Source organism: Laccaria bicolor, genomic scaffold (genome assembly GCF_000143565.1).
Source record: "Laccaria bicolor S238N-H82 LACBIscaffold_4 genomic scaffold, whole genome shotgun sequence".
Lineage (NCBI taxonomy): Eukaryota > Fungi > Basidiomycota > Agaricomycetes > Agaricales > Hydnangiaceae > Laccaria > Laccaria bicolor.
Window position 1 is genome coordinate 198942 of NW_001889875.1, and position 22391 is coordinate 221332.

At 46.5% G+C, this 22391-nt stretch overlaps 6 protein-coding genes across 6 annotated transcripts; 4 read left to right on the plus strand and 2 right to left on the minus strand.

The window, feature by feature from the left end:
- Positions 1–7744: 7744 nt before the first annotated feature.
- On the plus strand, positions 7745–8979 carry LACBIDRAFT_323148 (uncharacterized protein; the record flags this gene model as incomplete). The annotated part of the gene is made up of 4 exons (XM_001876344.1): positions 7745–7753; positions 7809–8106; positions 8179–8604; positions 8636–8979. 4 exons carry the CDS (start codon positions 7745–7747, stop codon positions 8977–8979), a joined length of 1077 nt encoding a protein of 358 aa, XP_001876379.1.
- Positions 8980–9425: 446 nt separating this feature from the next.
- Positions 9426–10243, minus strand: LACBIDRAFT_311116 (uncharacterized protein; the record flags this gene model as incomplete). The annotated part of the gene is made up of 3 exons (XM_001876809.1): positions 9426–9605; positions 9658–9944; positions 10006–10243. The coding sequence occupies 3 exons, from the start codon at positions 10241–10243 to the stop codon at positions 9426–9428; spliced, it is 705 nt and encodes a 234-aa protein (XP_001876844.1).
- A 549-nt stretch (positions 10244–10792) lies between these two features.
- Positions 10793–11133, minus strand: LACBIDRAFT_311117 (uncharacterized protein; the record flags this gene model as incomplete). Its single annotated transcript, XM_001876810.1, has 3 exons — positions 10793–10818; positions 10868–11015; positions 11083–11133. The coding sequence occupies 3 exons, from the start codon at positions 11131–11133 to the stop codon at positions 10793–10795; spliced, it is 225 nt and encodes a 74-aa protein (XP_001876845.1).
- A 444-nt stretch (positions 11134–11577) lies between these two features.
- LACBIDRAFT_311118 (uncharacterized protein) lies at positions 11578–12133 on the plus strand (the record flags this gene model as incomplete). Its single annotated transcript, XM_001876345.1, has 3 exons — positions 11578–11805; positions 11871–11963; positions 12020–12133. The coding sequence occupies 3 exons, from the start codon at positions 11578–11580 to the stop codon at positions 12131–12133; spliced, it is 435 nt and encodes a 144-aa protein (XP_001876380.1).
- Positions 12134–17312: 5179 nt separating this feature from the next.
- On the plus strand, positions 17313–18559 carry LACBIDRAFT_323152 (uncharacterized protein; the record flags this gene model as incomplete). Its single annotated transcript, XM_001876346.1, has 8 exons — positions 17313–17597; positions 17669–17714; positions 17767–17968; positions 18034–18099; positions 18160–18215; positions 18263–18315; positions 18376–18469; positions 18519–18559. The coding sequence occupies 8 exons, from the start codon at positions 17313–17315 to the stop codon at positions 18557–18559; spliced, it is 843 nt and encodes a 280-aa protein (XP_001876381.1).
- A 457-nt stretch (positions 18560–19016) lies between these two features.
- Positions 19017–22089, plus strand: LACBIDRAFT_246562 (uncharacterized protein; the record flags this gene model as incomplete). Its single annotated transcript, XM_001876347.1, has 10 exons — positions 19017–19301; positions 19360–19411; positions 19464–19577; positions 19644–19670; positions 19726–19791; positions 19847–19915; positions 20293–20354; positions 21231–21266; positions 21939–21999; positions 22049–22089. 10 exons carry the CDS (start codon positions 19017–19019, stop codon positions 22087–22089), a joined length of 813 nt encoding a protein of 270 aa, XP_001876382.1.
- Positions 22090–22391: the final 302 nt, after the last annotated feature.

The window sequence follows — 22391 nt, forward strand, 5'->3', positions numbered from 1 at the left end:
CATGTAACAATTCACCTTCTTAGGGTCTGTCCACTAACGAGAATTCATTTTCATCTCATATTCATCTTCATTTTGATGGCTGGTCACACACCAAATTGGGCAACAACGACAACTGGGCTCCTTGCACAACCCACATTCTGTTGTTATAGTTTCTATCACAAGAGGCAAACTGCATCTGTTGCCTGGTGAAGAGTTAATAAAAAGGAGATGACTATGTTAAATTCTCAATCTCACATTAGTGTCAAAAATGTTCAAATGAAAAAGATTCATTGTTATCTCAACTTTGCAGCCACAAAAAGGTGATGATGTGTATGTCAAATATTTATTGGTAGTTTGTTAGTGCAGGAATGACTGAGAAATAAAAGAAATCTTGCCAGGAAAGGAAGATAAAGAAAGACCATGTTTTACCTTTGCAACAATGATGAGGCAACTATTTGATGTCATTGAAAGATCTTTCTGGCCTGAGGGAACAGAAACAAAGAGTTAAAATTATTTCTAAGGGTTCCTTTGTTTAAGAGGGTTAAATTTAATTTCCTTGATTGCTGTTTACATTGCCAAGAAAGACCTTTCAATGTCATTAAATAGTTGCTTCACCATTGTTGCCCAGATAAAACAGGGTCTTTCTTTATCTTCCTTTTCTGGCAAGAATTTCTTTTGTTTCTCTACTCTAACAAACTACCAATAAATATTTTACATACATGATATGACTATTTTGTGGCTGCAAAGTTGAATGAGCAATGAATCTTTTCTATTTGAACATTTTTAACACTAATGTGGAATTGACTATTTAACATATTTATCTCCTTTTTATTACCTCTTTGCCAGGTGATGAATGTGGTTTGCCCCTTGTGTATATACAACACAGTAAGTATCCTACTGTCAGCTACAGTCAACATCCTCACAATGCATAACGCCGGTCCCCAGCTTTTTCTATGCATTGTGAGGTTGTATGCAAGGTGAAATGTGTCACAAAGTGTGACTATTCGTGACCTCTGCTAAAAATGTCAGGCTTCCAAAATCATTATGTAGCAAGGCGAAAACTAGAGTATTTACATGTCATCCATGGGGGAGCAACTATTATTGAAAAAAGAGTTGAGAGATGTTTGTTGGAATGAATTTGCTTGAACACTGTGAAGATGAGCCCTCAAGGCCTCAACTTGCGCAACTGTTGTTGCAAAAGCAGTGTTGACATGCCACGAGCCTCGGAGTGGGTGACACACAGCTTCTCCAAATGGTATTTGTGGCACATAGGCAGATCAGGGTAGATTTTGGCCCCAAAAAAATCAGGTACCATGAGCTGAACAAGAAAATACCTGGTGAATCTGTAGATTTGGTCGTGCATAATCACAAAATCCAGTATGCATTATTCAATACAATATTTCATGCATAAATCCCTGTGTACCGAGTCGGTCCCCAGAAAATCTCATGCATTGTGATATTTATGCATTATTACTATATGCATTGTGAGGATGTCGACTGTAGTATTTCTTTGCAATTTTTATTTAGCAAAAATCATGCATATTTATTTTATTCATGTAAATTACATACAGTCAATCTTTATTTAAATTACCCACTTGTTGGTTTGGCACCCATAGGCTGCTGTGGAACCTATAAAAAAGCCCATGGCATAACTTGATTGGTAAGGAACAGGAAACTTTGTTATTTTTCCTTGAAGCATTTCTGTAAGAAATAATTTTGGACAGCAACAGAAACCTGACTACATTCCAACTACATTTGATAAATTTGTATTGATGGGGAGCAACTAGATACATGGACACTTCAGCTGCTTTGGAGCCAATCCAGCATTGGGGGAGGGAGCAAGGAACAGGCAATGAGACCAATCAGAGTCAATTGAGTGAGAATTCATACCACAGGAAGACCCCAGCATACTCCAGACATGCCATCAAATGAGGATGGAAATGAGATGAAAATGAATTCTCGTTACTGGACAGACCCTTACTTCTCTACCACCACTGCATCTATTGCTTCAAACAGGTGTTTTATTGTAGTTCACTCTGATAGGCAAGTGTTATTGTGTATTATCAGGTCACTGACACTCTACTCCAAGAGAGCAAGTGTCAGCTCCATTGATTAGGGCAGATCTTATCTGATCTGCAGTGATATCCTTCCTTGCATCTCTATCCAGCCTCTTGTGGATTTCCCAAGAGGTAGCAGGGGCTGTAGCTTTGATTTCCAAAGTAATAACAGTCCCTGCTAGGATATGCCTGCTTCCAGTCTCTTTTCTCTCTCTTTGGACCAAGCTTCAACCAAGATCGTAGCTGGGTCTCCACACCATTGTCATTTCAGCTTGCCATATGACTTTCATCGACAGCTCCTGCATTTAACACACAGATAGTCTGTTACAACTGGTACATGTGAGGCATATTTATACAAGTCAAGAAGAGTAAGGCCCATAATCAGGGATGGGGAGTAGTAACAAAGGGACAAAGTAGAACAACAATAGGCCAGGGGGGAATACAACAGAGATGGAGATGATAGATAGAGAGGATAGGAGTCAGAGTTGGGAAGGCGATGGAAGAGAGTCTTGGTGAGTCAAGGAACAATAGGCATTGGTGCTTCTTGGCTTGGTGTTGGATACTTGAGCACAAGGTCAGCAAGGGTTTATTGTGAGGGGGTGATGGCAATGCACTGGAAGGAAGTCTTGGCAAGTTGAGAAACAACTGGTGCTTGTACTTCTTAGCTCGGTGTTGGATACCTGAATACAAGGCCGGCAAGGGGTTTCTTGTGTAGGCAAGGGATTATTTGTGTAGGCAAGGATTGTTTGTGTAGATCAGGAATGAGGGGTGTAGGTCATGGGGATGGTTCATGACAATAGCGGGCCTTGCGGCTTGCTGCACTATGTTATTTCTGCTATGTTAGTAGTGGGTTTTGTGGGTCAGCTCAACTAGGAAACTTTGCTCATGTGGACAGTTATGTGAATGAAGATCACATGTGCATTTCTCCTTTTTATTTCACTGCCATTCTCTGCAAATTGTTTTGTGCATCGGGTAGTTAGTCATGGATATGTGTCATTGTAATTTTTGCATAATAAGCTCACTTTGTCTAGCAAGGTTGAGTTGCATAAACATTAATATTTTTTGCAACACATGTAGAACATAACATAGTGCAGCAAGCTAGGGCAGCAAGCCACATGGCCTGTTATACCCCATTTCAACTGTTTGTTTTGTTTTATGTTGAATCCCAGTCTGTTTATACTTATAATAATGTTACATACATTGAATAACACTGCTCATCACTTGGCCTTTGGTACATAGACCTCACATTATTCTCAATCTGATCCTTTTATTTTTGCTTCTTCCTGAGAGCTCAGTGAACATCTAACTTGTGCAAAAGGGCCACTGCTCGTCACCTGCCCTTTGGCCGGCTCCTCACAGCAGCATGCCATGTTTGCAAAAGAGTGCATTTGTCCCAATCTTTATGAGGGCCAGCACTAAGGTCACATGAACAAATGATGACTAAGCATAAGTCAATAGAAATGAATGGAAAGTGGAAAATATAATAGTACAATGGAGTTGAATCTCTTGGGGAGCTCAATCCTATATTACAATAAACATGTCAGGTCAACTGATTTGCAGGTGTCAGATGTATGATTAATTTAGTAGACTCACCTGAGTAAATTTCCTATATCTCAATAACCAAAATGTGTGATTCCCAGAATTGGGGTTCACAGCATGGTACACTGTTGAATCTCTGATTCCTCAATCATTCTGCAATATGAATACAATGTAGTTGAAAGGTGAAGACAAACAGATTCAGCAAGGAATGTGCTTGGAGGTGAAGTCTCAGTAGAGCAGAGACCTTGAATCAGAATCTGTGCTGGTTTCTTCTTAGGATACTTGCCCAAGGCAGTAAGGAATAATTTCAATGATGTCAGTACTGTGTACTTCCTTCTTTGGTGCATTGTGACTTTTAGCAGCCATAGCTGTTTGAAATTTTCAAAATATGTGATGAACAATGTTGTTTGAACAGTTTGAGTATACCCATGCTAGATATATACAATGATAAACTTGCAATATTGTGAGTCAGATCTATTGTAGATCCTACTAAACATCCAAATAAGAATTCATAATATGAGAAATGTTGAAACATTGCAATACCTTTCTCTTCAATTTTTTGGAAAATCTACTGTCAATTTTGGAAAAATGGTGAACTAATATTATGAACATGTAAATTAACTAGACCCTAGAGTAGATGAGATTCACCTTTTTTCTTTGATTCAGTTTCTGAAGTATTTGTATTAGCTTGAGATTGAAATTCTGCAAGTAATTCCACTGCTTTGACTGTTTTTGGATGTTCCTCTCCAAAAATCTTCTTCCTTGTGTCTACAACTTGGACTTCCAGTCTGGCTGCATCTGTGTATTTTCGTAGATAGTAAAATGTTATTGCAAGATTTTCCATTCCATCAATTGTATCAGGGTGTTCTTCTCCAAGAAGTCTGTTTCTTAGACCTAGAACTTTGATTTGGAGCTTCTCTGCATCTGAAAAATTTCCAAGACTCTCATATGTAGCTGCAAGAATAGCCATTGCAGCAATTGTATCTGGGTGTTCTTCTCCAAGAAGTCTGTTTCTCCTACCAAGTACTTGGATTTTGAGCTTCTCTGCATCTGCAAATTTTCCTAGACTCATGTATGAAACTGCAAGATTACCCATAGCAGTGATTGTGTCTGGGTGTTCTTCTCCAAGCAGTCTGTTTTTCATATCCAGAACTTTGATTTGTAGTTTCTCTGCATCTGAATGTTTTCCTAGACTGCCATATGTAGTTGCAAGGTTAGCCATGGCCCTTATTGTATCAGGGTGTTCTTCTCCAAGAAGACTGTTTCTTAGCTCTAGAACTTTGATTTCAAGTTTCTCTGCATCTCCACATTTTCCTAGACTCCAATATGAAATTGCAAGATGACTCATGGCTCCAATTGTATCTGGGTGATCTTCTCCAAGAAGTCTCTTTCTCATATCTAGAACTTTGATTTCAAGCTTCTCTGCATCTGCATATTTTCCTAAACTCATGTATGAAACTGCAAGATTGCCCATGGCAGTGATTGTGTCTGCATGCTCTTCCCCAAATAGTCTATTTCTCATATCTAAAACTTGAATTTTTAGCTTTTCTGCATCTGCATATTTTCCTAGACTCTCATATGTACTTGCAAGGCTATTGATGGCACCAATTGTATCTGGGTGCTCTTGCCCAAGTAGTTTGTTTCTCATATTCAAAACTTCAATTTCAAGCTTCTCTGCATCTCCATATTTTCCTAAACTCTGGTATGTACATGCAAGATCACCCATGGCTCTGATTGTATCAGGGTGCTCCTCACCAAGAGTTCTCCTTCTTGCATCCAGCACTAAAATTTGAATCTTCTTTGCCTCAATGTCATACCCCTGCTCCCTTAACATTTTCCCAATTTTTTCATGAGCATCATCAAAGTATTTATCAACCATTTCCTTCTTTGTCATTACACTGTGCTGTATATTGGCCCTCAAATGAGTGAACAAAATTCTTCTGAACTGATATGGCTGGTCATTGAAGTCTTCTGGCAGAGAGCAAGCTAACAATCCATATGCCATCAAACAATATTTCTGCCTATCTTCTGATGACATTCTGTCTCTTACCCATGCATGAATAAGTGGATGCATGGTATAGATACCTTTGGATGAAACCAGTTTGATCAGGCTAAAAGACAGTAATACCCGAATTCCCTCTTTGAAGATGAAATTATCCCATTTTCCTGTGCTGTGAACCTGAAGCAGTGTGCGGTCTATAATGGAGCTTGCAAGAGGCAAGTCAGACCTCTGCTCATCATCTCCATATTCCTCATACTGTTGAGTAGCTGCATAAGAAAAGATTTCTTCAGTAATACCATCAAAATGAAAGAAGGCAAAGATTGCCAGAAGAAACATTGCACTCTTAGCTGCCTCAGCTCTTTGAGAATCATCACTTTTAGCCCTTTGCTGAATTTCTTTCAATGATAGCTCCCAAGTCCCATACACAGTTCTGTTATATTTAGATGCCCCTTTGAAAGCTGGGTAAGATAATAATCTTTCTCTGTATAGAGAATATACATCAAGATAGTCTCTGATGTCTGTGTTTCCAAAAGCAATGAAAGCACCAGCCTGATCAATAGCCAGAGGAATGCAAAAAAGCTCATTCACAATCTTGGAAGCCTCAGCTTGTAAATTTTCCTGAGACTCACTCAAGAAAGCAGCCTTTAAGAGTAAAGAGATGGCATCACTTTCTTCCATCTCTTTCACCTCAAGAGAACTCTCATGTAAAGTCAAATGTTTTAGGCCAGAGTTGCGACTAGTTATCAGAATATTCCCTCTTAGCCCAGATGGAAAATATTGCTCCAGCTCCCCAGGTGTCAGATTATCAGCATTATCAAAGACCATTGCATAGTTTTCTCTCAGAGAGCTAATCCACCATAAAGCAGATTGAGGTGAACCATCCAGTGCAGAAGACTGAGCCTCAGGAAGGTTGCAGATTCCCTTCAGTCCCTGTGTGATTGTACTAATTGAAGATGCATCAATCCAGAAAACATGGGAAAAACTGGGAACCAATCAGAAACAGGGACTAAGTAGGATGAGGGAGTACGTACTAGTCAGACATATCCTCAATGAACCTCAAACAAATTTGAGTCTTCCCAATACCCCCCATGCCATACAACAAAAAGAATTTTCGACGGCGGAGTTTATTGTTGCTTTCAGCAGTAAAATGTTCCTTCAGTTTTGCGAGAACGTCGGTCCGTCCTGTGAACCGAATACTTGAGTTTGGTTTTTCGGGAATTGCTGCATCGGATGTCGATTTGTTGCCAGCGCTAGTGCTATCAATTGATTGGCTTGTGATCAGAGGTATTATCGGACAGAGAGCTTCACTTACAGTTTCGGCAGCCATGAATGTGCCGCCTCTTATAACGATGTTCTGAGCACCTTGGAGGACGTGATTTTCACTCATGTTGGACGTGTAGCAGGTGTGGGCGAAGGAAAGAAGCGAGTGCCGAGGACTTGGATGCAACAAACGCCACACGTTGACCATGAGGCATCTTTCGCGTTTTGCCGGGGCATTCAAGCGCTCACTTCGCACAGCTCAACATTTTGTCACCTGCCCCACTGGGCGTTCCGAACCCGGTTCAGAGAGGCGTAAACGTTTCTGCGCAGGGTATCACTGCGCTATCACTCATCAGCACCGCCTCCTCTTCGTTCTTCCCTTCCCTGAGTTGTCTACTCCCATCTGAGAACGTGCTAACAACTCTTCAGAGCAGTCAATCAATTCTTCCGTCTCCACCTGGACGTGGCCCCACCCCTCACCTTGAACAGCCGCGGGGACTCCGCACGGCGCGTCTCCGACCGTCTCTCATAGCCCCATGCACAAGTACTGGACGAAACCCTATAAAATTAAAAGGAAAGGACGCGTGTTCAATACAAGTGAACAGAATTCTCATTTCTGCAAGTCAAGCATAAGTCAAGTAGAATATGCATATACAAAGTAGAAAGACACTGGTTATTACATCCTGTCAACTTCGGAATAGGCCTTCGAGGGCTTCGGGGGACGTAAAAAAGCGGTGCCCTAGACTCTGCGGGTCAGGGCTTGAAGCTTGAAGGCATTACACCCTACAAAAGAATAGGCCTTTGAAGGCTTCGGGGGACGTGAAAGCCGGTGCCCTAGGTGGTACTCGAACGTCGCGGTTCGGACACTTAAACTCAAACAGCGCGGTAGTTCTTCGCATTAGAGGGTATGCAAAGGGTAAGTCGAAAAGTATGCGAAATCCATCAGTCTGCTCACCCACCAATGATGTTAGCCAAACAGTCCAATCTCCTTGCTCGACCTTTTCTCCCTCGCCCTCCAAGCGATTCATCAAGTTGCGTCTGCACAACACCAGGTTCCATTCGACCAATTCTTGACCACAGTCAAGGCAGCAAGCTTCCCACGATGGAAGCACAGCGCTGTCGACGATGTCGATGAGCAATCATTCAACCAGATAAAGGCCCACATTCTCGACATGTACAGCGGCGTTGGGAATGTCGCTCATTCTTTCTTGCATGACGACCGCTATGCCGACTGTATCGACATCAATAAGCAGCCATCTCTTGCAGGTCGTCTGCTCGCAACCGCACCAGAGGCTCCGTAGAATGAACCTCCGTGCTCACCATGAGGACCTACGGGGTCAGGAACCCCAGTCGTATCCCCTCTGACACAAAACCTGAAAGATCCGTTCGGCAACGATATATCTTGTCCTGAAGGAACCATTCCATTCGCTCGCCTGACATTCGAGCGGATAGCCACCTACCCCACGTTTGCCGCTTTCGCCAGTCCTGTCAGAGATTTCAGCATCTCCCAGCAGTGGTACGTAAGCAGGTCCGGAAAAAGCCTTCAAACGGCCGAAGGGGGGTGGATGGCCATCCTCCCGCAGCACTTCAGTACACAGGCGGCAGTGCTCTTCATCTTCTGGACATCCAACGCGTACTCTACGGGCTGTTTCAGCCCGGAGTGCAAAGCCTTCGTGCAGACCAACAACAACTGGCACCTCGGAGGGACTTTCGGCCAGTACAGCGTTACGGGTGGTGATCAGAAAGGTTTCGACCTGCAGTGGAAACGTTAACAGGGCAATTGGTGGTTGGATCTCAGGGGTGCGGGCGCAGCCCGGGTATTACCCCGGCTCGATCCACAACAGAGGACAGCTTACCAAGAATGCGGAACTCATCGAGTATGGCGGCGAAGTTTTGAGGTTCACTGCGACAGGTGTCTGGCCGCAGATGGGTAGCGGAGTGTTCCCGGACAAACAGGCTGCTTACCAGAACACCATCTATGACAACCCGCCCGACGTGAATGCTAGCGTTGGTGTTTGGTCAGACTTGACAAAGGTCGATATAGGCAGCCGCAGCTGCTGGGATATCAACAATACAAAGTTAGCTCAGGGAGGCGATTGGGGTACTTTCTTCTTCAGTGGGCCAGGTGGCAACAGGTGCTGATCTCTTCTCTCTGTATCTACTATCTCAAAATGTGTTTCGACCGTCTGTGCAGTCAAATAAGTTCTCGTGAAGAAATATGCAGCAGTCCTGAACTGACCTGACCTGCCTAAAATTGAGCACCTTTTAACAAGCACAATTAGAAAGAGCCATGGATGTCGTAAAGAGCACCTTGACGATGCTGTGCCATGGCAATTCTTTAAGTATCTGTGAATTGAGACGACAGGAAATGGATGGTCAACAAACAAGTGTCTTATGGCAGCCTTGCCCAAGTGGCCGATTGGACTCCTGTCTTAGCGGACTTGCGAAGACCTCCATCACATAGTGATGGAACGGAATGAAGTTCCAAAAAGGTAGGAAGTAAGAGTATATATTATGGGTACTAAAAACGCCATCAGCAGAAGACGTCGGCTGGGCAGGGAGACGTACAATAGGTTGATATTTATACGTCAATAAGCTGAGTCGGCCACATTTTTAGTCGATGAGTTTTTCACTAGTCTCCCCTCCGGTCCACCCATACGGTCACACACTGCTAGAGCATCACGATGGAATGCTTCGTGCAGTGCACCCTTCACCAGCATACATGGCAGCAGTCGTGTATGGAACACCCTGTGTGCCACGGAGCCCCCCTAACGGAATACATCGTTCAGAGCATCAAAAGGGTAGAAGAGCAGGACTTACAAACTGGGAAAATATGCCGCCCATCACTGCTGTTACCGCGTCTCCCTGAACCTTATATAGCCCGACCTTCCGCAGGTCGGGTGAGTCAGAGACTTGCTCGCGAACCTCCGGAGCGATGGCAGGTACCCATCGCAAAGTGCGACCGAGGCCCCATTTTGACCCTACGTGTTCCCCCAGAGCGTAAGTGTGAAGTGTGTGGTAGGCGATGTTCTCCAAGTCGTGCTCGGGTGTGAGGGCCGAGCTTGAGGTTAAGAAAAGGTGAAGGTAAGAGTCAAGAACACGGCGACCTGTGGGCAATAAGTCTTATTAGATCACACGACCTCGACCTGGAACGTGCTCGTGGCGTACCGATGAAGCTTAAACTTGCGTTATGCCCGTTCGTCGCTGTTTGATGACTGGCATGCGTAAGTATACGACGAGCGAGTTCTGAAGGGAATTGGAGTCCAGGGAATACGCCGTTCAAATGGTCCGAGAACTTCGATCCAGACCGCACCTCTGGCCTACCTGTTACAGGCCTTGAAGCCACAGGAGGGACCCTAGAATTCACGGAGAGCAAGGACTTTACAGAGCGGGCTGGACGCGACATGGTGGGGAGGAGATACGATCGTCGTCACTGTTGGGATGCGGGACTAAGAAAAAGTTTAAAGTCACGTGGGACACTCTATTTTAGGGCTGGTTTTTTCAAATTGGCCCTTTGAACTTCTTGTCGCGATAACTCGTCTCACGGGCTACCGATTTCTACCAATCAGCCACATATGACGACCTCAGTTGAGTCAAAACTCCCATTTTTCGATTTCTCTGCCATTGCAGTAGAATATGAAATACGTACCGACACTTCCTGTGACTCGGCGCGCGGTTCAACGTAGATTGCATTCGGGACGCGTTTTCGCGTTGAGGCCCGTGTACTGTCAGTTAGACTTGGAACCAATTATTTTCTCAGCCTCTTTTGACCAGAAGAGGTTTCAAGCTAACAACGGATGGACGCACCTCACCTTCTTGCCGTTGTGGAATGACACTTGACCTACATCTATATCCCCCGTTTTCTAACCTTTGACTATAAGAAAGCTCTTCGCCGCTAATGAAAACAAACGAACCCACCTTCAAGTTGTGACCTGGTGTATAGATGATTGTTAAGTTATCCTTTTGTTTGCTTTTTGTTGCCTGATCATTTTTATCGAGAAGGGTTTAACAAGATGTTCTAGTTACATACCTTCCACCGAATCAGCTTTCACTGACAGAGCACAGTCTGTCAAGAGCGCTGCGGGAATACTCCAAGCTATTCCGTCGGGCATTCGTAAATAGACATGGGCTGATGATATTTTGTCGACATGGTTCCAGATGTCCTGGGCCAAGCGTATCTAATGAGCTCCTCATCTGGCTTGATTGGTTAGGTATTGGGTTAGCACTGGCATCAAATCAATCTACCTGCTTCGATGCCAGGATACAGCAAGGTAGGTTCGTTTGGTTGGTCTGCATGATTTTATTATTTAATCATCCCCCTTGAAAATTTCTGAACAGATTTCTAACGATTAGGCAGCGCAATTGAAATTGGGGTTGTTCTGGTAGTGTTTCCGTCAGATCATTGAGCGCGGAGTTTAAGTCACCCACAGTGGCAAACTATCAGAATCGACCAAAGTTTGTTGCCTCCCTTTGTTTGCTCTTTCATCCTGGATATTCGTAATCCCTTCCGATCTTCTTCATGGACACCCATACCCACAACCTTTCCATAACGGATCGAATTATGAATGCTTCTTTTCTGAAATGCGACCTCCGGCCCTGTTAAGCTCAGCCTCCTCGTCACTCTATAAAAGGTGGTCCTGTGAAGTCGCAGCAAGCAGTCACTCTCATCTGCATCTCAATTCCCTACTCTCGCGACTGCCACATCTTAGACGGTTACTTACCACTCGTTATAAACACATCATGGCTAGCACAATCAGTCTTCACCTCTCTCCCGCCTCTGGCAGCTTTCCGTTCCAACCGAAGCAATTAAAGCTAGGCGACAAACGGGTCGTACTTGGGATCGAGATACCTAATGACCCAGCACATACATCGTCCTCTTCCAATGGATGGTTCGCCGTAGTGCGGACCGGGATATCGCCTTTGCCCGTGAGCACATCACATGCTGAAGTCTGGCTGAGTGGGAGTAAGGTTAGCATCCTTTTGTCTTTCTTTACCCCGCGGAGACACTGACCTATTGTATTTTTCTCCATCAGGTATACATTCGTGACACGGATTCACCCTTTGGCACGTTTGTGAATGGCGTGAAGATCACGACAGATACCCTTCTTCGTCAGGGAGATGTCCTTGTATGTTTAGATCGAGCAGTCCTTCAGTTTCCGGGCACTTACCCACTATCATTTAGAGTCTTGGAAGTCCTGTCCAACGTAATAGCCAAACTCCTGCCTATATCACCGACGACCACCTTAAACCCATCATCGCAAAGATAGCGCTTGTCATTGGGTTGTCAGGGTGGTGAGGCCCACCGGGAAAATTCGTTCCGAGCGGTCTATGCATTGTCCATCGGTCTTTGATGTTTTCAAGCACCCCCATTGTACATTTAGAAGGGCAAATTTATCTTTAGTCTCGATGTGGAAAATACCACTACTGTCATTCGTCGAGATATGAAATTCGGCAAAACGATCAACGGTCGAGTATGCCCGATCCGCCAAGGCACACCATAAACGATCTTAACTGCCTAACGAAAGCCGAATTCAGCAAAGGGAACATTCTTCAACAGATTTCCATCGGTGCAGCTCCAGCCTCATGTCATCTCCACTTGCCTGAATGAAGACATTAAATCCTAGCCAACTTGTTGGTTCGACAAGTGTCAACTTGCTGCCAGCGAACTCAGGCTCAGCTCGATGATCCGTTTGTCGTCGTCTTGCAAGTTCCCAAAAAAAGTTATTGTGCTAAGATGGTGGAGTCGGGACTTCGGAGTAGTACATCCAGTCTGTTATATAATTATCAATGACTGCATACATAGAAGGGATCGTCGACTAGGACAAGTAAAGGTAAATGAATTTTCAAGGCCAGCGGTTAATAGGACATACCTATCAATATCATGAATTGTCGTCCCGGACTCCCAATTGACTGATGAGGGTTTCTCCAACAAGATTATTCATCTCCCGGAGAAGCACTGCGCATGCGACCTCATAATGAAATGATCAGAACCGGGCCTGCGAAGTCCTCCATCCTGGAGTCAGTAGTGGATGTGGGTCAAGATGTTCCCTGTTAACGTAAAATATCCACACGCCAAACTACTGCGCAGGCAAACAAGAAACTCGCCGCTGATGAACGGGAAAAACTGTGATCCCTGGGCGTCCGAAGCGGGCTGGTGGTCAACGACTTCCTGGACGCTCAAGAGAGTAGCAATGTTGTGTACCCACATGACGTCGATTCGGAGTCCAAAGCAGGTCAGCAGCAGCAGCAAGGAAGCCCCAAGAAAAACAAGGTCAAAGAGACAATGCCACTAGCTGAGAGGTCTCATGAGTAAACATCGGGACAATAGCTTTTGACGAAAGATGGATTCGCCGAGATCGCACACGCAGCTAGCCTTAAGGTGCAGGGCCCGAGGCTCGAGGATACACCTACTTAGGGTGATCACGGCGGAACCGGGTGAGCAAAGACAAGAATCTACGGTAGCGTGGCCAAAGCCTTACACGAGGGAAGTCAGAGATGGGTAAGTGCTACTCCTGGGAAATGGGCGAGTCAAAGATATAGAAGAAAGTCACATCTTTTCTTGACTGTAAGTGGGAAAAGTGTCTTCAAAATTACGATCGATTAGTTGTGGACGGTTTTCGACGTTTGCACCCTAACCCAAGTTGGGCGTAGCCAGTTGAGGACCGAGAAACGTGCGGAGACTCGGACGAGCTTTGCGTACCTTAACACCCCGGGACTGGGATCATTAGGATTTAGTCAAGATACACCCATAGGCGACACCAAGTCAGCGTCAAAGGGGGAGCGCTTAGGCAGAAAGTGGGCACAAGAAGGCATGTATATGACTATCATAGGAATGCTACATAGCGGTACATAGCTGTAGGACGACAAGGTAAGGAATATGTAGAATCTCTGGTAAGGAACTTCACTCCAGTTCAGCGATAACTGAAAGCCAATGGCGAGAGTGCGCTCCAGCTGAGACACTTCGTCCCTCTAGGGAAAGCGGTAGACTCCTGCGAGAAGAGGGTAGAAATCGCAGGGGGACAATAAAGCGAACCCGAAATGAGTGAAGAGACGAAGAAAAAATTTCGCTGCTTATATACTGAACGGCACGTGATATGGTTTGTTCGTGTTTGGGTTCATTGGGAACAGCTACTGTTTCTCAGAGTCAATATCCAAACGATTAGTACTTTTTTTTACGTATCTAAAGCAAATATAATAATACAAGCATGGAGGGATCATAATAAGTGTGTCTACTAGTATAATTTATCACCAGGATCCATCTCGAGACCCCCGTCGTTCACCAGTCTGTCGGCGACCTCCTCCACGGTCCTCATGTCGATTATCACGTTGGTAGCTAGAACCACCTTCACGTCGGGAGCCGCCAAACGAGGAGCCCTCACGACGGGGACCGCCAAAGGAGGAACCCTCACGACGGGGGCCGCCAAATGAGGAACCTTCACGTCGCGCGCCACCAAACGAGGAACCTTCACGACGGGGATAGTTTTCACGGGGGAAATCACGACGGGGTGCAGCAAACTCATCGCGGCGGGTTGGGGCACCAGGAGCCTGGTTGAGCGAATCAAACCGATCTCTGGAGGCAAAAGAACCACGGCCCTCGCGGGTTGGAGCATGGTCGAACGAATCAGACCGGTTTCTGGAGGCAGAAGAACCACGGCCCTCCCAAGGACGCCGACTGCTACTGCGCTCGCCGCCGTACCCCCCAGCACTCCTGTCACCACCAGACCGATCACGCGAGAACCCTCCATCTCTAGGACTGCTCGCCCACTCGGGTTTCACAAATCTTTCTCTGGGAGGAGGCCGACGAGAACCATCACCCGACAATATACTGCTGGGTATATGTGGTGGCCTAGAGGCTCCGCCAGCTTCCATAGCCCAAGCCTGTATCCCTTCAAGGATGGTCATTTTGGATGTGCGCAGCTCAGAGACTTTGCCAGCGTAGAAGCCCATCATAGCCACGGCCGCTTGGATGACTTGTTCTTCGTCGAGCTTCATGACGAGGTCTGAGACACTCTTGTCGATTTCTTCAACAAGCGCTGCCGTTGGGGTGTTGAATGACCGTGGGCCAACAATAGGGACGTATTCGCGGCGGCCTCTATCCTTCTTGAAAGACGGAGGGGCGGGGGGAGCGGGTGGGAAGAACGATGCAGGGTTCTCGTCGAACTTGGCAGCGAGTTCTTTTGTTTGCGAGGTGAGTTCAGCAACGGTGACGGGTTTTAGTGGAATGTGGCTAAGGGTCCTGGAGACGTAACCCATCTCCCATGGCAGGAGGATGAGATCCCCACGGCCTTTGGTTGCCCCAGCACGGCCTGTACGACCAATGCGGTGAACATATTGTTCGGGAGTGGAAGGAATGCCGACTTGGATAACGCGAGTAACTCCAGGATAATCTACGCCTCGGGCAGAAACATCCGAGGTGACAAGAACGCATGCTCCAGAGGTATCAGCCCGGAAGTTTTTGTTGGTCGTACTGCGCTGGTTCATGTTCCTCTTCGAGTGGATTTCGTAAACCCGTGTTCGGGCTGGCAAGGAATCCCGTCCAACTTCACGAAGAATGTCGCTGAATAGCTCGGTGACCTTCGTGGTGGGCAGAAATACGATGATTTTTGAACTACCCGGGTGTGTCAGTTGATCGTGCGCAATGGTGCGGAGGATGTGAGAGATCTGTTGATTTGCGGCAGGCAGGATGGTGTGGTACTGAGGGATGTGTGCGTGTACTGGCGACGTGTCCTCCGAAACACAGTTGATATAGATATGGTTCTTCGCCAAAGAGGCTCGGGCAATTTCTCGAATATTTGCACCGAGGGTAGCAGAGAACAAAAATGTCTGTCGCTGAGGTGTGGGGGGAAGGCAATCCCTGATCATTTCAATGTCATCCCTGAATCCAAACTCGAGCAAGGTGTCAGCTTCATCAAGGATTAGCTGCCAACGTGTAAGTAAATGAAACATCAATGCCATCGAAGAGAACTCACAATTTCAGCACGCGAGATCGGACCTGAAACAGAAGGTTCTGATTCCAAAAAGTCCCTCATGCGTCCTGGCGTGGTAACCACAATGTCTCTGCGTCCCTTTCTCCAGCTATAGAGTTGATTAGACTTTGATTCTCCGCCGACGAATAGTTTAACCTCGAAACCAGGGTGGTGGCTCGTGAGCTTCATAGCCTCAGTAGCGATCTGAGACGCCAGTTCACGAGTGGGGCTGATAATGAGAGTTCCGACTGTGTCCGTTGCATGAGCGCGAATCGCTTCCCTGCGAAGTTTCGCAGAGTCTGGGAGACCGCTGTCCGGAACAACCTTATTTGCATGGGCCTCGAGAGACTTGAGACGAGCTTCAATTGCAGGGATGAGGAAAGCCATGGTTTTGCCCGTTCCTGTCCTAGCTTTGACAAGGAGGTCGCGTGGCTGATCATTTCCAGAATCGGGGCTGTAAGGTTCCGCAAGTTGTGGGAGAAGGGGGAAGACTTCGGCTTGGACAACCGACATGTGAGTATGGTGGAAAGGTCCGTTGGTGATGGCTTGAAGGGTGCGGTCATTGATAGCGCCCTTCAATTCAGAAAAACGTGGGGATTCATTGACTGGCTTAGCAACGTCTGGAGTATCAGACACGGCGGCGGCAGCTGCTGACGACGACCGTGACAATCGCGGGTGGATAGCTGAAAACTGTTGAAAATTTGCGTAGAATACAAGTACAAGTTGAACGTACCATGATTCCGAGAAGCAAGGGCAACAAATGAGCGACGAAGTATGGGAACAGAACGAACTGCTCGTGTGTGGGTGAAAGCGCAGGTTCTGGCGACCTGGGCCCAGAATGGGGAAGCCATGGTGAGCTCGTAGAAGCCCAGCAAAAGGATACTTCAACCTTCCAGAGAAAAGGCAGAGTTTCCGTCTTTTGTGTGTCGTGGACTGTCGTCGTCGTGTCTAAAAGCCGTGTCCAAAAATTTCCGTTGCAAATACGGCCACGGACCCTTGCCACCGATTTCCCGATCAGGACGGTGGGACTCTTGACACCTCATTGGTTCGCATCAAGGTCGCGTCATCATAAAGCAAGATCCCTTTTTTTTACAGAGAAGAAGATAGATGATAGGTGAGAGACTTTGAATGGGATTCTCTCTTTCTTTTTCACGAAAGTGGCACAGATTGTTTCGCTTGGTGGTCAAAATCACACGGGCCTAAACTTTCAACCGCACTTCTCCTTGAGTAGACTGCTAGATCTTACCGCAAATGCTCAAAGTTGTAGCAACAACCTCAACAGACCGTACTCAATAAAGGACTCTGCACGCGTCAGCGCTCAGTCTGCCTAGCCTACAGGTGTTTGGCCAGATTGACGACTTGACTCCAAGTCATGTTGCGATGCTTGATTCGATGAACACGGACTCCAAATTCCATCGCATCGTGATGGTGTGATTTAAATCGAGCCCCGCCAGCTTATAAACAAGAAGACAACGTGGTTCTTGCAACAACTTACCCTCCCATCTTCGAATGTCCGCTCCAGCCCCCATTACCCACTTCACCGGTACGCAGGTCGCCATTGTCACAGGCGCTGCCCAAGGTATAGGCAGAGCCATCGCCTTACGCCTCGCCGAAGATGGCCTCGATATTTGTGTGGACGACCTCCCTTCGAAAATTGACCTCTTGAATGAAGTCGTCGCTGAAATAAAGCAGCTGGGTAGAAAGGCAATCGCCCTTCCTTGCGACGTAACCAAAGAACAAGAGGTCAAGGATCTGGTAGAAAAGACAGTGGCTCAGCTCGGAAGACTGGATGTGGTGGGTGTCGTACTTTTGGTATTATCCTGTGATGAGTCTCCTAATTTGCCCGCTTAAATCACACCTTTAAGATGGTCGCAAATGCCGGAATCGCGTTCCCAAGCAGCATCATGGAAGGTATTCCAGCTTTGAAGCTACCCTGCGTATTTTATTTTACGTCCGCACCTAGCGAATATCGATCAATGGGAGTCCATTTGGGCGGTCAACATGCGCGGGCCAGTACTCTGCTACAAGTATTCCGCCATCCAAATGGCAAAGCAAAATTCTGGGGGCCGTATTATTGGTAAAAAAGCCACAAACATTAGGCGTTTCGATTCAAACGCCAAAATAACGTCCTTCTATAGGTGCCTCGTCAATTTGCGGATTGCAAGGTAAGTTGGGCTACTCAGCATGCACTGCAGAAAAAAATTTCGAGTCAAATTTTTATCCTCCCAAGGCTACGCCAATCTCGGAGCATATTGCATGTCAAAGGCATCAGTTCGTTCGTTAACCCAGACAGCATGTACGTGGAACGTCATTCACAACCGGACAAATTTTAACCCATATAAGCTTTGGAATTTAGCAAGTACGGAATAACAGTCAACGCATACGCGCCTGGAATCATTGAGACCGAAATGAGTATATATCCAGTGGACTCTTTAATATTCTATACTCACCTATTTTAGCAACACACCCCTTGGACAAAGACCTTGGGGAACCATGCGCTGCTCTCAAACGCGTTTGTCTCCCCCCTATCCTGCCCCTCCTTTCTTTTATTTATTAGCACATTTCCCCGCAGACAATGAATATTCCACATGCAAAGGTCGGTCAGCCAGAGCAGGTGGCAAGCCTCGTATCGTATCTCGCTTCTCCCGAGTCCCATTTTTTGACCGGTATGGATTTCAATTATCATCAAAATTGTGACTTAAAAGGTATCCTCAGGTCAAACAATTTCTGTTAATGGGGGCGTGGTATTCAACTAGTCATAGTTTGAATTTACGGAATAAACTCGCATCATCATGGAATGAAGCAAGATTGTCTTTCTTGGAAATCATAGAGGATAGGTGAGGGACTAAGTATATCAGATGAATATGATCATATTTCGAATCTAAACACCTCCTCACCAAATCGAATTTTCATCCCTTTGACTACTCCGAGGCTCAAGCTGTAACAACAATTTCAATCAATTGATGGGTATCGCACTTAAAAAGAGGACTCTCCACGCGGCGGTGCTCGGTTTGGTCGGTCTACCGCGAAGCTCTTCAGGCAATATAGGTGCACTGTCGTTTGCTTACCTCGCCGGAGCGCTGGATTCGAAGAGCCGGTCAGTCACACGCCAAATCACTTGACATCCTGATGGCAAGCAAGATCAAAGATCGCTTCCTGCCAGCTTATAACGAGGAAAGGAGGCGGTTCTCGCAAGTCATCCCCCATTTTTGAATGGCCACTCAAGCTCCTATTACCCACTTCACCGGTACACGCGTCGCCATCGTCACAGGTGGTGCTCAAGGTATAGGCAAGGCCATCGCATTGCGCCTCGCCGCAGACGGCTTTGATATCTGCGTGGATGATGTCGCTTCCAAGATCCATCTCTCAAAGGAAGTCGTCGCCGAAATTCAGCAACTCGGTAGAAAGGCCATCGCGCTTCCCTACGACGTTACCAAAGAACAAGAGGTTAAGGAGATGGTGGAAAAAACAGTGGCGGAGCTTGGAAGACTAGACGTGGTGACCTACTTGTGGACAATTCCTGTTACCTTTTCTCTGATAAATTTACCTCCTCAAGATGGTTGCAAATGCTGGAATCATACAAGATCATTTGAACAGCGTCATGGAAGGTATTCGAACTTGCATTTTACCTACGCATTTTCTTGACCGTCCGATATCCAGCAAATATCGACGAATGGGAGTCTATTTGGGCAGTCAACGTGCGCGGCACGGTGCTCTGCTATAAGTACGCCGCCATCCAAATGGTGAAGCAAAATCCTGGAGGGCGTCTCATCGGTAACTTTCAACCATTGACCCTAAAGTTGCGAGTCTCCGTTATAATTTTAAAACAAATATCACTAGGTGCCTCCTCGATCTGTGGATTGCAAGGTGAGTTACTCCGCACACGAAACGGACGATCGCTACAATTTTTATTCTCCTTAAGGCTTCGCCAACGCTGGAGCGTACTGCATGTCCAAGGCGTCAGTTCGTTCGCTAACTCAAACAGCATGTATGTGTGACGCCCCCAATTGGCGAGCTGACTTTAACCAATCCCCATGACGCAGCGTTGGAGTTGAACAAACACAAGATAACCGTCAACGCGTACGCACCTGGAGTCATCGAGACCCAGATGAGTACATATAGTCACTGCAGACTCTGTAAATTGTTTGACGTATCAACTCCATCAGCAAGATCACAAATTGGTTGGGACGGCTTGGGACGCTTGGCCAAGGCCGCCAACTTCGCCAAGCTGCCAAGCTCGATCCGGTCGTCCGAAAAAAGAGGCCGGATACGAGCTGGCGCAAAATCGGCCAAGTAGCTCCCAAGTAGCTCCCAAGTGACGCCGATTCGAAGATACTCGACCGATTGTAAATATATTTGGGCTACTACTGTAGACTAGACAATTCTATGTATCTACGAGCCTTTTGTGCACAGGAAAGGATTTGGTGTGAATATTGGTAAGTGTCTGTGTCCATGTAGGATGAGAACAGTGTGGCGGGATTGGGATTAGAAAGATACATACCAAAGTTCAATGGTCGCGCGGGGATCCGCAGCGCCCTCGACAGAATCTTCGTCATCAACTAACCCGTTGAGGCCGGCACGAATATTTGCCTCCTCAAATATGTACGCCCAATCCTCTGGCGACAATCGAGATGCGGATTCGATCCAACCACGCGTCTTGAGACCCCAGTCGCTGTCGTTGAATTGAGCGACATTTTTCTTTTTGTTTCCCTTCTCGTCCTTGATCGGGTTTACCCTTCCTCGTCAACACTCCCTTGCCCACTTGATCAGCCAAATCCAGGAGTTCGGTGCTCCTGGAGGTCTCTGCTCATCTATCACCGAATCACGCCACATCACTGCTGTCAAGAGGCCGTGGCGTCGCTCCAATCGATACGAGGCCCTTGGCCAAATGTTGCTCACCAATCAGCGGCTCGATAAGCTCATTCGAGCTCGCGCCGATTTCGTTGCGCGCCGTATGTTGCCTCCTACCCACGCACCACCTCCGAAACCAATCCTACCTCCCGATGAGGACGACGACACGGGAATCATTGACGAGTATGTAACAGGGAACGTTACTCTTGCGAGAACTCGAGGTACGCACATGTTTCACTTATTTATTTGGATTGCTGCTTATTCATGATAGAACGTAACTACCCCCGCTACCTCCAAGACCTGGCTCAACATATCAACCAACCACAGCTCGTTGAGCTCACTCGGCGCTTCCTTTATGATCAACTTCACGCAAACGACGGCACCTCATCATCCGACATCCCTCTTCAGCAATGTCCTTATCCAACAAGCAAGATCTCGGTCTTCCACTCTGCCGTCGCCACGTTCTACGCTCCTAGTGACGAGTCTGGCATCCGAGGCATGAGAACGGAACGTATCCGCTCAACCCCTTCATGGCGAAAACAAGGGCCGCGACACGACTGTGCTCTTGTTGTCGAGGACCAAGACAAGCCTGGAATGAAGGGGATGAGCATTGTCAGAGTAAAGCTCTTCTTCTCGTTTACTCATGATGCAAAGACATACCCGTGTGCCTTCGTCGAATGGTTCAAACGAATTGGCACAGCCCCTGATCCCGAGACAGGTATGTGGAAGATCAAGCCTGACACATACCGAAACGGCGCGCGTATCGCCACTGTTCTTCATTTAGATACCTTTCTTCGGGGTGGGCACCTTCAGCCTGTATTTGGGAGGGATTTTTTACCCTTTGACTTCCATTTTTCGTACTCACTGGATGCATTTGAGGCATACTATGTTAGCAAGTATGCAGACCATCATTCACATGAAATTTGCTTTTAAACATGTTTGTATGTTGTATCTAACATGTTATTATAATTGTGGTGCTTGGCTTTCAGACTCAAAACTCGGGCAATTGTATTTAACGACACAAATCGGCGTAGCTTGGGAGGGGTCGTACGATTTTGGGATGTTTGGCAAGCGCCCCAAGCTCCCAAGCATCGCCAAACAATTTGCGGTCTTGCTGATGTCACCGATTTTAGCCACGCACCCCACGGACAAAGACCTCGGGGGGCCATGCGCTGCTATCAAACGCGTTTGTTGTCCCCCATATTGCCAACCCTTTCATCTTTTACTTATAAGCCCGTTTTTCTGCAGGCAACGAATGTCCTGGCACATGCGAAGGTCGGCCAGCCAGAGCAGGTCGCAAGCCTTGTATCTTACCTCGCTTCTCCCGAATCCCATTTTCTGACTGGTAGGAATTTTAATGGGCGGTCGGTGGATTTTTACTGAAGCCTTCGCAGGTCAAACGATTGCTATTGATGGGGGCTTGGTCTTTAACTAGTACAGTAACAGTCTGTTTTCATGAAACGAATTATTTACACCTCTCGCAGAGGAGTACCTCTTAGAGTGGTATTGAGTCTGATATTTTTTTGCGCCCCTCCACCACTGTAACTTGCCCGGGCTCATCAAGAGACCATAGGTTTTCGTGCCAGTCACCAATTAATACCAAGAGAGCGTTAAACGTGGTAAAAGGGTACCGGTTTCCGTCTTTACAGTAAATTGAAATCAAATCTCTGAACGTGCATAATGCGAGTTGCTATTGTGTAACAGTTTGGTGAAAATTATAGCGTCAGAAGCCGCCGA